Source organism: Dermacentor variabilis, chromosome 8, assembly GCF_050947875.1.
Source record: "Dermacentor variabilis isolate Ectoservices chromosome 8, ASM5094787v1, whole genome shotgun sequence".
Taxonomy (NCBI): domain Eukaryota; kingdom Metazoa; phylum Arthropoda; class Arachnida; order Ixodida; family Ixodidae; genus Dermacentor; species Dermacentor variabilis.
The window spans coordinates 112,518,534-112,533,548 of NC_134575.1; the positions used below are offsets into that span (position 1 = coordinate 112,518,534).

Below are 15,015 nucleotides of genomic sequence, written 5' to 3' on the forward strand. Positions count from 1 at the left end.
GATGTATGGTGCTGCTGGACACTTCCGTAGACATGCTGCAGAAAATTGCGGCATTTTTTTATTTACCACGTGCTACACAGAAGTATATGTTAAATAGTATGCATTGAGGAGACGGAGGACAAAGCACGAAACAAACTTAATTTGGCAGATTTGCCGTTACAGAAACCTAGACACATCAGCGCTCATCTAGATTGTCTGCGTTTGATTTTTCTCTGTTTACATGCGCGGGTCTATATAGTTCGCTTTTCAAAAACAATGTACAAAGTAACCCGTGAAACATTTTTATTGGACTTCAACGCAGCCTGTACAACCTTTGCCAGTCACGGGTATCTTCATCGTACTACTACCGTACTACTCACGTACTAACATGTTCAAATTCAGCTTTTTCCCCGCTCAACCGAAGACTGGAATTCATTACCTGGGTCCATTCGCTCATGCTCATCCCAAATTTTTGCAACCGCCATCCCAGATGCATAATCGGGCTCACCCATGTCTGACAGCATTTGTATAACTTCTTGTGTATTTTTCTTTCATCAGTGCACTTTTTGTAAAAGTGTTCACTTGTGTTTATTTGTGTATTTTCCTTTCATCAGTGCTCTTTGAAAATGTTCACTTGTGTCTACCGCTGTATACTCCAATGTATTTTCTGTACCTTTTCTTAACCCACTCCTGCTATAGCGCAAATTGCGCTGCAGTATGTATAAATAAATAAATAAATAAATAAATAAAATAAATAGAACGTCTGTGTTTCCAGAGTCTGATATCTCCTTTTTCTAAACACAAGATCATTCATTCATGGGCTAGTTGGACATTGGTCTTGAGAACTGAGTTTGGGTAATGCAAATGAACAGTACATAAAGAAAGAGACAGACAGACAGACAAAGAACTTTATTAATGGTCCTGAGGAACCGGCATTAGGGTACCTCCCTTTTCAGAGAGTTCCCGTAGCCATCGCGGGCCGCACTCACGTCGGGGTCGGAAGATAGTGGTCCTCCGCCCTGTCGCAGGCCCTCTGGACAGCCCGTAGTTGCTCTGAGAGGTTGCCGCTCTTAAGGGCTGCCTCCCAGTTGGTTAGAGTGGTTAGCGATGAGCTGCGTAACGCAGGGCATTGCCAGAGCATATGGGATAAGGAGCAGTACGCCTCCCCACAGTCTGGACAGTGGGGTTCTACATTAGGCGCGAAGTGACTGAATCGGCCCCGGGAGGGAAATGACCCCGTTTGAAGGATGCGAAACGCCGACGATTGTGGTCTATTAAGTTTAGGGTGTGGTAGCGGAAAGGCCCGCCGAGCAAGTTGATAATGTGCCAAGATTTCATGGAAGGTGAGAAGCGAATCCCTGTACAGTCCTAAGTCGCCACCCGTGAGTCCACCTAAACCGCCGCGGTGTGTAAGACCTCGCGCACACTCATGGGCCAACTCATTGGCGTTAACAACCTCAGAGTGCACATTGATTCCCATATGGGCCGGGAACCATTTGATGCTATGAAAACCAGCAGCCCCCTCACTGCCGAGGATGGCCGCCGCTTCCTTTGAGATCGAGCTGGAGGCGAAAGCTCGGGCTGCAGATCTGGACTCTGCAAAGATATTGGGACGTAGAGGGTCCTCCAGTGCTATAGCTATAGCAACCTGCTCGGCTACTGTTGCAGAGACCTTCCGCACGGATGCTGAGTTAATGAGAGTGCCATTGGAGTCAACCGAAACTGCGGCATAGTGATCAGAGCGCTCGTACTGGGCGGTGTCAACGAAACATGCCAGATTCGGAGTGGCCGCAGCCGCTTTTAACAGGGAACGAGCCCTGGCTACCCGGCGCCCTACATTGTATTGAGGGTGGACGTTACGTGGCATGCGATCTACCTTGAACGTATCTCGGACCACGGGTGATAGGGTCACGTTGCGCTCTGTGATTTCCTGGTGACCGCATCCAACGGATTCGAGGATGCGTCTCCCCGCTCGCGATGATGAGAGTCGTATTATTTGGGCAACTCGTTGGGCCTCGATCACCTCTGATAGGGTGTTGTGCATGCCTAGTTGCATGAGACGCGCGGCGCTGGTAGTGAGTGGTAAACCCAGCACGCGCTTGATGCTTTTGCACATGAGGGCGTCGATTTTGGCCTCATCCCGTTTAGACCAGCGCAACGCGGAGGCTAAGTAGTTAACGTGGCTCATCAGAAACGCGTGGTAGTGTCTTAGCAGATTGCTCTCGCTCTGCGGTTCGAGACCCTGAAGATAAGCCCAAGCATATTCTCCGTCTTGGAAGTAATGCGGTCTATAGTCTGTGAGTTGCCCCCGCGAGATTCCAGCAAGAGTCCGAGGACCCTGATGGTATCCACTGTGTGGATTTGTTGTCCGTCCGTCGTACAGAGGGCTATGGGAACTTGATCTAAGGGTGTGGAGCACCTAACCCCCCGTCGGGTGGGCCTATACAATAGAAGTTCGGACTTGGTTGGTGACAGACTCAGGCCCGTGTCTAGTAGGAAGTGTTCTGTTATGCCGAGCACCTCTTGGAGCGCACTCTCAGCTGCAGCGTCAGACCCTCCCATGCACCACACGGTAATATCATCCGCGTAGAGGGCGTGACCCGTTCCTCTTACTGTGGCCAGTCTGTCCGAGAGGCCCTTCATGGCGATGTTAAACAGTAGGGGAGAGATGACCGCCCCTTGCGGGGTGCCTCTCGCTCCCAATGTATATTCCTTCGATTTGATTTGCCCTATTTCGACAGTGGCCTTGCGATCCCTGAGGAAGGAGCTAACGTACGCATGGAATCGTGGTGCCAGGCCCAGATCTGAGATGGCGTCTAGCACGAACCGGCGCGACATGTTATCAAAAGCCTTGGAGAAGTCTAGAGCAAGGATGCCTCGAGTGTCTCTAGTGTTGACATCAATGATTTGCCTCTTTATAAGTAACATGACGTCCTGTGTGGAGAGTGCTGGCCGAAAGCCGACCATGTTGTGAGGGAATAACTCATTGTTTTCTATATGCCTAGATATACGGTTGTGAAGGACATGTTCGGCCACCTTACCCACGCAGGACGTGAGCGAGATGGGCCGCATGTTGTCCGGCACAAGAGGTTTGCCTGGTTTAGGGATGAGCACCACTGATGCTGTCTTCCAGGAGTCGGGGATGAGGCCCGTTACCCAAATTTTATTGACCTCCCCGGTGAGCATCGCAACTGATTGTTCGTCCAGGTTGCGGAGGAACTTATTGGAGATTCCATCCGGGCCCGGTGCAGAGCGACCGTTGAGCGTTTCGAGCACCTCCCAGATTTCGGATTCCGTGAAGGGGGCGTCGAGCTACCCCACCGCTACCCCCCCCCCCCGATAACGAGGATAATCCCCGTCACCGGAATGGCCCAGCGGAAGATACTTTTCGGCCAACTCTTGCAGGAGGGCGTGTTCAAATACGCCCACCGCTTTTTGATTATGAACTGTGCGATCGATGGCTAGTGTCTGATTGCTTTTGCTTTGCGAATCGTCGGGTAAGTGTTTGAGCAGGTTCCATTTGCCCCCCGTTCTCATCTGCCCATCAACCGAGGATCACATTTCATTCCATTGTTGTTTGGACAGTTCGATGAAATGAGTTTCTATTGTACGATTGAGCTCCGCAATTTTCTTACAAAGTCGGCGGTGGAGTCTGTGCGTTCTCCAGCGGCGCAGGATGGAGTTTTTTGCTTCTAGGATGTGCGCAAGGCGCGCGTCCATACGATCTACCTTTAGATCAGTCTTAACCAACTTGGTCGCAGCTTGTACGTCCTTCTGTAGTCTTGTGAACAGACTATCGAGATTATCGTAGTCGGTCTGGTCCGCTTTTCGTCATCTTTCGGTCTGGTCCGCCTTTCGGGAGCGTTCTTGACGAACGCCAGGTCCGGAGTGGTGTCTCGGACTACCGACGTGCCGGTTCGCGTCGTATATTGAGCATCCGTAATCAATTCCAGTGAGAAGTGAGTAACTACCTGGACAAGGAGATTGCCCTTGGTGGATTGGCGGGGGTATCCCAAGGCAGTGTGGGGGTCATTGAAATCACCCGCTATCACTATGGGGGCCCCCTTGCTCAGGGCCACCGTCTTTGTCATGATCGTGGCGAATGCCTGCCGTTGATCCAACGGCGAGCTGTATATGTTTAAAAGGAAGACACTGCTCTTAAGCCAATTGTTAGGGATAATTTCGACCATAATGATTTCCGCCCTAGTTTTGCCAATTGGTAATTTGTGTACTTGAAAGGAGCACTTCCGTGCGACCAAGGTTGCTAAACCTCGCTTTCCTTCCTCCCGTATTGATACAACCCGGTATCCCGGGAACGTGGGCGCGTCATCGAGAGTTTCTTGTAAAAGAATTACGTGCGGTTTGACCACCTTTGCCGAAACGAATTGCTGCAGCGGAGCTTTGCGCCGTTGGAAACTGGCACAGTTCCACTGCCACACAACCAACTTATTGGGATTGACCGCCATGGTGATTGCCTTGGATTGACCATTCCACCGTCTTGTTGACGGGGACGGCGCTTGCGGGTAAAGGTGCCCGACGGGGCTCCCTCGAAGGCTGTCTAGCCGTAGCTAACGCGGCCTGTGCACTTTCCAGGGACGCCATCCTTTTAAGGAGGGCAGTCACAATTTCAGCGAGCTGCTGAATTGCCCGCTGCATGCTTTCTGAGTCTTCGTTATTGGACTCGGTCTCCATAGAGACAGCGTCCCCCTCTGGGGGCGCGGCCCTACGTTTACCCGAGCACGCCTATGGCTCCCCTGAGGGGGGCACGTGTTGCTTGTCGACTTGCGAGGGGTACGACTTACGGAAAGACTCAAAGTCGGCCCTCATCTGCTGCATTTCTGCTTTGAGTCGAGCGTTCTCTTGCATGAGTTGAGCGACTCTGGGATCAACTTTATGCTCCGGCAATGCTACCTGCGTTACCTTTGAAGCCGGCGTCGTCTGCTTCGACTTGACACGATCGGTCCTGGTTGGCGTTTCCTGGATCCGAACCCGGGAGTTAGAGCGCCCTCGGGAACGAGAGCGCCCTCTGGAGAGGCTGCGTTGTCGACCAGAGGGCGTGACGGAGCGCTCCCTCCTAAGGGCTCCCGCCGCGCTGGAGCCACGCGGCCCGTTCTCCTAGGCCAGCTGTTGCTGCTGCTGCTCTTTTCTGACGGTATCGCCACTCGCTGCACGTATCCGCTACCATTTTTCCACCGCTTTAATTGCCGTTCCTGCATGGTTTCGCCAGTGTAGGTGAGCGTGAGTGATCAGTCGTTCGAAACCATCAAATATTGCCACAAGTATTAAAGTAGTTGCTCAAGGTGTCCGAGTAAAGCTGAGGAAACACTTCGTTTACGTTATGATAGAGAGCTCTTCGCTATAGTCACTATTGAGAACACGGCTGTGACTCATAGAATATAGTGACGGCGTTGTGCAGAGAACGGTGCAGATTTTGCGCTCTGATTTGTAAACTGATTTGTAAAAAAGCTGGCGGAAGAAATGTTTGTTGAAATAACGGGAAAATGTTGGCCGAGCTTTAATTTCGTTTTCAAAAAGTTTCTAGGCCGACTGATAAGCCACATTTGCCTTATCAGTCAGTCCATCCCGAGTTGGTTAAACGGGGCATTGTAAATATTTGCTTCACAAATGCCCTAAACAAGTCTTGCTTCCACTCTTTAACACACAGTCTCCTTGAGCAGGCGTCCCGCCTGGCATATGCTGGGTACCCTGAGCTCCTGTTAATGTCATTAGCAGAAAACATATTAAAGAAAATCAAGCTGCGAGACAAAGCGCCATTAAAGTGCGCTCCCAGAGACAACAAGCGACTGACGGTGCTGTCTTACTTGAACAAGATATCAGACAGCTTGACGAAAATAGGCAATAAAGTTGATGTTAAAGTTCTGTTTTTTTTCTCGGGATAAATTAGCGCTCTGCAGGCGCGTGAATACTCATGCCACACGACAAAATACTTGCACCACTAACCAGAGGAGGTATTTGGGAGTCTGCGCACTGGGTGTGGTTTACGTGATTCCCTTTACTTGCGGAAATAAACATATTGGGCAAGCGGGCAGATGCGCAAATGAAAGATTGAAAGGTCATTTTTATAATGTTAACACATCCCTTCAAGGCCATCTTGGCATTCACTGCAGAGACTGCCCTTGTGTTCCTGAATTTGATAAATGCTCTGTAATCACAAAATACCGCAAACAGCTTACCCGTGAAATTATAGAGGCTGACAAGATACAACGACTGGGTGAACTTTGCATCAGCATGCTATCCATGACCCTAAGGAGTAACGAAATTGAGTATCAGGCTCTGATGCGACACGGTTTCAGCAGATGTGTGACATCATGCAAAAGTGTTTTTTTCAACTTTTGGCTCACGTCTCAAGTACATAGTTCTGGCGATATCGAAATAAAGCTTAGTTGAATTCAGCGCCTGTGTTGTGTCCTATCTTATGACCTCGTCTTTAACGCTCTGCCGACATATCGATTAACTTTAATAATGATTTAGTTCCTTTGATATATGTTTCTTTTTATGAAACAGGTGAAGACACTTTCTTCAATATCTCACTCCTTAGCGTGGCTATGTGATATTCAGAAATGCACTAACCTCTCAGTAAGACAGGTCCATGAAATAAATCTTGTGTTTATTATTTACTTCTATTTGTCTTAAGTTCCGCCTCAGGAATTTTTTATTTACTCAGTAATGCCTAATCTATACTTTCGCATTGCAACATGTTAGATGTAACTGACTGACACACTTTTTCTGATTAGATGGGAATCCTGCTATTGATGTAGTGCTGACGCCATGAGGCTGTGTTAGATTTTGAACTCCTGCTTATTTGTTGGTAGGAAAAAAATACACAAGAATCCCACTTGGGTAACAGCTATTACCGATAACTTCATGGCTCTGAAAGGCTCACATTTGAAAACCAATGCCGAATGCTTAGAAAATTCAGTATTTAACGCAATTTTTGGGCAATTATTAAAGTTGTTTTGCTCGTCTACATGATGCCAACTTACGATAAGGGTAAATTAGCAGATAAATGGCATCTCCACGGAGCGTTTTGATTTAAGGCACCACAGTGTTTGTACTCAGAAAAATGCAGGTCAAAAAGAAAAAAGAAAAACATATTGTACGCCGAGCTTTGTGTCTGAGTACACCAAGAAATGCAATGCCAATTGAATAATGTCGAAATACATTCTCTAGTTCGAACGTTGAAAGGTGCACGAATACTGCGTATTAAATTTCAGGGAAGCTTAAGTGCTAGACACTGCGTTACGAACACTTAAGCTCATGTGGCTAAGTGTAGTTAAAGAGCAACTTTCTTGTGTTCAAACAATTAAACTAAATTTTGGTATCCAGCGTCCTCAACCCGCGGTATGACTATGAGGCATGCCGTAGTGCGGGCATCCAGAAAAATTTTGGTCTCTTGGTGCTTTTTTTTCTCGCGCACGTGATTCGTGCTGCGTGAGCGTTTTGGCTTAACAGCACCATCGGAATGTGCCTGGCAACAAGCAGCGACCTCGAGCTCATAAGCGCAACGCCATAACCCCTGGAATTCCGCGGCGGGTCCATTTCTTTTGTGTGCAGCGATATCCTTTGTGTCATCAATAATAACGCTTCGGTATTTCCCAAGAGCCAGTGAAGGAACGGTGTACACGTATCGTCATATTAAATCAACACAATATAGGTATTGTAAAATATTGATGTGCGTATATTTAAAACGCTGACTTTAGGGGCGCCCCGGTGTCTTGAACTAAGGACGATCACTATTGTCCCGTACGCGGATAATTGCAATCGAATAACTGCCATTGTCGCCTGTACTGTCTTCCAACGCCGCCCGTTGCCTCTCGTGTTTAGGCCCAGGGAGGTTTTAGATTTCAAACCTGCTCGCTCAAGCCACACCGATTTTTAGCCGGTTGGTGAGGGCTCCTGCGTACGTACAGGTGCACAGGTACGGCGGGCGCTGTCCGGCTTCCTGTGTCGCGACGAGCGCTCCCAGTGTTTCACTTGGAATGCGATGCTCGTGGTGTTCAAATTGATGTAAGTGCTACTCGAATTCCCGCTACTTTCCGTAGCACTACTTGATAAGTAGAAACATGGATTCCGATCCTGTATAGCTAGTTCACCTTCTTAGCTATCCGAAGCGAGTAACCTTATTTCTTTTATTCAGAGCACATTGTCAACGGCAAAATGGTATTACCGTGGTTTGTTCTGTGAAGGCTCTCCTGCATTCTATTTACCGCTCCCTAACAATTCAAACCTGTCTCGCCCAACACATATTCTTGTCTTTGATGGAAAACGCACAGCTTAACACAATCGACAAACTCGTCCATCAAAGTCGTAACGTTCGTAGCTTAAAAATTCCAGTTCCCCCCAGGGCAGCTGAATTTGATCCATACATCGACGCTGCATCACCTCAGCTGTTGCCAGCTCCGTCAGATTCCTTTCTATGGGCGAAGAGTTCAAGCAAGCGAAACTGGCCTTTGACCGCTATGTGCCTCCCGCGACTCTGAACGGTGCTGTCAGATGTCGCAAATTCCGCTGCGACGATTGGGCTAGACGTATGCGTACACTCCCAAACAGAAGCCTGCAGATTGCATACAGGCATTCTTTGTCTGCTTCTCCCCGCTGAGTGCCACAAATGTTCGTATTATGGAGGCAGTCAGAGTTCCGAAGAGTTATCAGCAATCTTCACATCACTTTTTACGGAAAGCATTACATTGATCTGCGCCCCTGCGCTCTTCGAGCCCAGCTGATCCGCCGCTCTATTCTGACCTGTTCTCCAACGCCACGATCGGAGCATAGATGGCCTCCCATGCTCCATGTTATCCGCAGCATGTGGCATATGCCTAACGTTTCTTAAACTGTGTCCCGCTGACACATTACTACGGCACAACGAATATCTACGACGCGCCACACGTTCACGTATTCCTCCGCGTGGATACGCTCAACTCGTCGAAAAAATGTTGCGCTTAGGAGCATACGCGATCGCTTCGCATTACCTCTAGTGGTCCCGTTTACGCAGGTATTTTGTGCGAAGGCGTGTCCTGCGTTCTCTCGTTCCTCTCGTACACCGTCCGCGGAAGTAACACCCGATCAACACCTCGGAAACGGCCCGGGCAGGCCACAGCTGGAATCAGGCTCTTACTTTTTCATTAGAATTCTGCGAGACAACTCACTCGTGAAGTAAATTAACGTGTCTTCTGCTAACGAGTTCACAAATTAAAAAAAACCTAGCATGCACGAAGGAGAGTCAGCACACGCGCAACAATAGATTTCGTTTTGTGTGTACATTACTCTAATATCGCCATCTGTAGAGACTTAGATTTTAAGCCCCCCACTTGCGCATAAAAACATGGGATGGTAAGCTGAAGATGAGCGAAATTTCTTTTAGGAGTGACGCCTGTCGCTATTCTTTGTTACAGGGTTGATAAGACTTATAATTCATATCACCCGATATTCTTAATAGTATTTCTTATAATGATTGTGTCTACGCTTTACCACAGTGATGCGCTGAATGCTCCGTTTTTCACGTGGTGTACACCCCATCTTTAATGCCTGCTATGACAAAGCGATTAAAAAATGAAATAAATAAATAAACCTTGATCCCACGGGCGACAAAACTGAATTTGTTAACTGTTGTCGTCACACTTGGCCGAAGCAATGAAATCAGCGTCACGAAACCCGCTGTGACAACTGGTTCTAAAAGATTTTCTTCTTTGTCTACTCTTTTGATGGCTATCTGAAGCCAAAAGCTAGCCTTGATCATTTAGCTTCCGTTTGATCGCGATCAAACGGGGTACAGGGGTGCAGCGGTGGCGTAGAGGTAGAGCATCCGCCTCGCGTGCAAGAGTACCCTGGTTCGAATCCCGGTGCCGCGCAATTTTCCACTGGATTAAAAAAAATCCGCGTGTTGATAAAATTGCACAAACAGGCATGGAGTGCGGGCTGACCCCGGTGACCAGAACCGGTAACGCACTCCCTCACCAAAGCAGGATTGGCCACACTGGTGCAGTACTTGGCCACAACCTCCCATATGAACACAACAATCAAACCTCGGCCCTCAGTCCCCAGCAGCTGCGAAGCAACTGACCACGGTGGCCGTCAGACCTGCGACGGAGCAGAGGGTGCTAAGAATCCCTGGATCTGAACAGGCCGCCATTGGAATATGAACCTGGCAACGTTTAACGCTAGAACGTTATCTAGTGAGGCGAGTCTAGCAGTGCTATTGGAGGAATTAGAGGGCAGTTTATGGGATATAATAGGGCTCAGTGAAGTAAGGAGGCCGAAAGAAGCCCATACAGTACTAAAAAGCGGGCACGTCCTGTGGTACCGGGGCTTAGCGGAGAGAAAAGAATTAGGAGTCGGATTCCTGATTAATAAGAATATAGCTGGTAACATACAGTAATTCTATAGCATTAATGAGAGGGTGGCAGGTCTTGTTGTGAAACTTAATAAGAGGTACAAAATGAAGATTGTACAGGTCTACGCCCCTACATCCAGTCATGATGACCAGGAAGTTGAAAGCTTCTATGAAGACGTGGAATCGGCGATGGGTAGAGTGAAAACTAAAATACACTATACTAATGGGCGACTTTAATGCCACGGTAGGCAAGAAGCAGGCTGGAGACAAGGCAGTGGGGGAATATGGCATAGGCACTAGGAATAGCAGGGGAGAGTTATTAGTAGAGTTTGCGGAACAGAATAATATGAGGATAATGAATACCTTCTTCCGCAAGCGGGACAGCCGAAAGTGGACCTGGAGGAGCCCGAATGACGAGACCAGAAATAAAATAGACCTTATACTCTGCGCTAACCCTGGCAGCATAAAGATGTCGACGTGCTCGGCAAGGTGCGCTGCAGTGACCACTGGATGGTGAGAACTCGAATTAGCCTAGATTTGAGGAGGGAATGGACGAAACTGGTACATATTAAGCCGATCAATCAGTTAGCGATAAGAGGGCAAATAGAGCAATTCCGGTCATGCTACAGAACAGTTATGCGGCTTTAACACAGGAAGAGGGTTTTAGTGTGGAAGCAATGAACGACAATCTTATGGGCATCATTAAGGAGTCTGCAATAGAAGTCGATGGCAGCTCCGTTAGACAGGATATCAGTAAGCTATCGCAGGAGACGAAAGGTCTGATCAACAAACGCCAATGTATGAAAGCCTCTAAGCCTACAGTTAGAATAAAACTGGCAGAACTTTCGAAGTTATTCAACAAGCGTAAGACAGCTGACATAAGGAAGTATATTATGGATAGAATTGAACATGTTCTCAGGAACGGCGGAAGCCTAAAAGCAGTGAAGAAGAAACTAGGAATAGGCAAGACTCAGATGTATGCGTTAAGAGACAAAGCCGGCAATATCATTACTAATGTGGATGAGATAATTCAAGTGGCTGAGGAATTCTATAAAGATTTATACAGTACCAGTGGCGCCCCCGACGATAATGGAAGAGAGAATAGTGTAGAAGAATTTGAAATCCCACAAGTAAAGCCGGAAGAAGTAAAGAAAGTCTTGGGAGTTATGCAAAGGGGGAAGGCAGCTAGGGAGGATCAGGTAACAGCAGATTTGTTGAAGGATGGTGGGCAGATTGCTTTAGAAAAACTGGTCATCCTGTATACGCAATGACTCATTACTTCGAGCTTACCGGAATCTTGAAAAAACGCCAACATAATCCTAATCCATAAGAAAGGGGACGCCAAAGACTTGAAAAATATACAGACCGATCAGCTTACTGTGCGTTTCCTACAAAGTATTTACTAAAGTAATTGCAAATAGAATCAGGAACACCTTAGACTTCCCTCAACCAAAGGACGAGGCAGGATTCCGTAAAGGCTACTCAACAATAGACCATATTCACACTATCAATCAGGTGATAGAGGAATGTGCGGAATATAAGCAACCCTTATATATAGCCTTCATTGATTACGAGAAAGCGTTTGATTCAGTCGAAACTTCTGCAGTCATGGAGGCATTGCGGAATGATTGTGTAGACGAGCCGTATGTAATAATACTGAAAGATATCTATAGCGGCTCCACAGCCACCGTAGTCCTCCATAAAGAAAGCAACAAAATCCCAATAAAGAAAGGGGCCAGGCAGGGAGATACGATCTCCCCAATGCTCTTCACAGCGTGTTTATAGGAGGTATTCAGAGACATGGATTGGGAAGAATTGGGGATAAGAGTTAATGGAGAATACCTTGGTAACTTGCAATTCGTTGTGGTGATATTGCCTTGCTTAGTAACTCAGGGGACCAACTGCAATGCATGCTCACTGACCTGGAGAGCCAAAGCCGAAGGGTGGGTCTAAAAATTAATCTGCAGAAAACTAAGGCAATGTTTAACAGTCTCGGAAGAGAACAGCAGTTTACGATAAGTAGTGAGGCACTGGAAGGGGTAAGGGAATACATGTACTTAGGACAGGTAGTGACTGTGGATCCGGATCATGAGACTGAAATAATCAGAAGAATAAGAATGGGCTGGGCTGCGTTTGGCAGGAATTCTCAGATCATGAAAAGCAGATTGGCATTATCCCTCAAGAGAAAAGTATATAACAGCTGTGTCTTAACAGTACTCACGTACGGGGCAGAAACCTGGAGGCTTACGAAAAGGGTTCTATTTAAATTGAGGACGACTCAATGAGCTATGGAAAGAAAAATGATAGGTGTAACGTTAAGGGATAAGAAAAGAGGAGATTGTGTGAGAGAAGAAACGCGAGTTAATGATGTCTTAGTTGAGATCAAGAAAAAGAAATGGGCATGGGCAGGACATGTAATGAGGAGGGAAGATAACCGATGGTCGTTAAGGGCTACGGACTGGATTCCAAGTGAAGGGAAGCATTGCAGAGGACGGCAGAAAGTTAGGTGGGAGGATGAGATTAAGAAGTTTGCAGGGACAACATGGCCACAATTAGTACATGACCGGAGTAGTTGGAGAAGTATGGGAGAGGCCTTTGCCCTGCAGTGGGCGTAACCAGGCAAATGATGATGATGAGCGTGATCGTCAAAAACTCTTTCCATCTTTTTTGTTGTCTTATATATTCGGCGTCAACTGTGAATCAGTGCCCAAATTCAAGACAACGCAGCTCATGTTTGTCGCACTAGTGCAGAAACCTAACTACAATGTAGCAGTGTCGACGAGGCTGGGAACGTCCCCGGACGTATTTCCACTGCAGGACTCTTAAGTGCAACACACACCAAATCGAACACGACGCGGCCCCAAGGCATTCAGGCATCAAAGTGACTAAGTATGGCATTACGCAGTAATTTTTTTTATTCAGTGTTGAAGTTGATCAATTTCCAGAAGAAGAGCTTCCACTAGTACTATTTAAGGTAAAACTGAATCGTAATTTCAGTGCACATTTTAGCGATTACATACCGCACTTAGCAACCATCATTCTGAGAGCAGCTTCCTGGCGATGAGTAGCGCTCAGTCAAATATTTTCAGGCTGCCATTCATGCGATTATTACTGTTCTGGTTGACAAGCTTAAAATTCTTCTTGTACGCATATTCCATAGAATCAGTAAAAAACTCGTAAAAAATTTAAAGCCAATGCAATTGCGCATGGCGGAAAAGGGGCTCCTTAAATTTAATGGACGCAATTCGCGCGCTTCCACGAAATGTTAAACTTCCTTTTTGCAATATTTTCTGTCTATCCTTCGTTCTTTTTTTCGCCCGCCAGTTCCTGATTTATTCAAACTTGCTTACTTTATTTGTTCCCATTGTGGCAAAGTGAAATAACGGATTACCCAGTCTCGGTGATCTTATATATCGCAAAATGGTCTCAAAAACTGCACTCGCGCCTACTGAACTTGGGCGCTAAAACGTAACGCCATTTAAAGCTTTTCCGTTCTAATTCTGCAATCAGCCCTCCAGCATTGGCCAAACAATTTTCGGGCCAAGCCCACTTCGCTTGTCTTTCACTCGACGTCACGAAAACCGCTTTGGCTCATCATTTTTTATGGCGTGTACACAATGATTATGTACAATTTGACTGAACAAAAAAATAATTTATGATTTGACGTCTTTTCGCCGTTAGCGCTCTGTTGTTAGTCAAAGGTTTTCGGATGAGTACACTGTTGCGGCAACAGTAAATAAAGATTTAGCAAGAAACGTAGTGAGCAATAGGACGAGCACCCAACTTCAACTGTTTTATTCTTACAGCAAACCAGGAAGAATCAACAAATGCGCATAACTACGTACATCAGTATGGTCTAGAGCGATTACAGCGACGTTTTCAAAAGCTCCACCTCTTTGTCAAACGGAAACATAGAGGCATCACAAATGCAATTCGAGCCGCTCTCTTTTTATGCGATGTGCCTCTAAAAGCTCTCTTCCTAACTTATCACCAGTCCTGCCAATTCTAGTAATCTCACGCAGTAGTGGCTGACATCTGCCGGCCAAGCAAACCATGCACTCTGCAGATAAGTACGCATTTCTTTTGTTCCTTTAGTTTCGTTCACACACAATTCGTGCTCCCCTTCCAGGTCATTGACACGTCTCCCCGTTCGGAACACGTAGGTCTTCCGAAATTTCATCGGAATGCCCGATATATCACACGTCGCACATATCAAGTACGGTCTGATTTGGTTCTTCTGGCATCTTGACTTTCCGTCAACGCGGCTTATGTATGGACACAGTCCAGACAATTTGCTTGACTTCCCCGCTCTGCTGTAAGAATAAAACATGAAGTTCAGCGCTCTGCCTATTGTTTCCTACTTTTCTTCCTAAGTCTATGTCCTTTTAGCACAGCAATGTACTCATCAGATCTCAACGAACTCGCCCAGCAACAAGTTCTACTCAAAGCTTTTCGGGCTGCGCCTACTCGGCTTTTCCGTCACGCCACGTCACAGAAGCACAAATACTCCCTGCGTCAAACTGATGCATGCGCGTTAAGATGCATTAATATGCCGAACAAAACCGATTTTTTTTCTTAATAGCCGGAGGCTGCCCCGCAACGAAAGTAATTGAAGGTGCGTTCCCGCCAATCTCTCAGGCACTGGTTACTTGGAGCTGCGTGAGAGCATGCACTCATTTGCGTAT

At 47.0% G+C, this 15,015-nt stretch overlaps 1 protein-coding gene across 1 annotated transcript in view; it reads right to left on the bottom strand.

The window, feature by feature from the left end:
• Nucleotides 1-1,502: 1,502 nt before the first annotated feature.
• LOC142591527 (uncharacterized) overlaps nt 1,503-15,015 on the bottom strand; it is a 402,039-nt gene continuing 388,526 nt past the window's right edge. Inside the window, exons 9-11 of the mRNA XM_075703849.1 lie at nt 3,951-4,107; nt 2,756-2,913; nt 1,503-1,575 (exon numbers count right to left, since the gene is read on the bottom strand). Of these exons, the coding sequence (XP_075559964.1) occupies nt 1,503-1,575; nt 2,756-2,913; nt 3,951-4,107 (388 nt within the window). The remainder of the gene's footprint in view (nt 1,576-2,755; nt 2,914-3,950; nt 4,108-15,015) is intronic.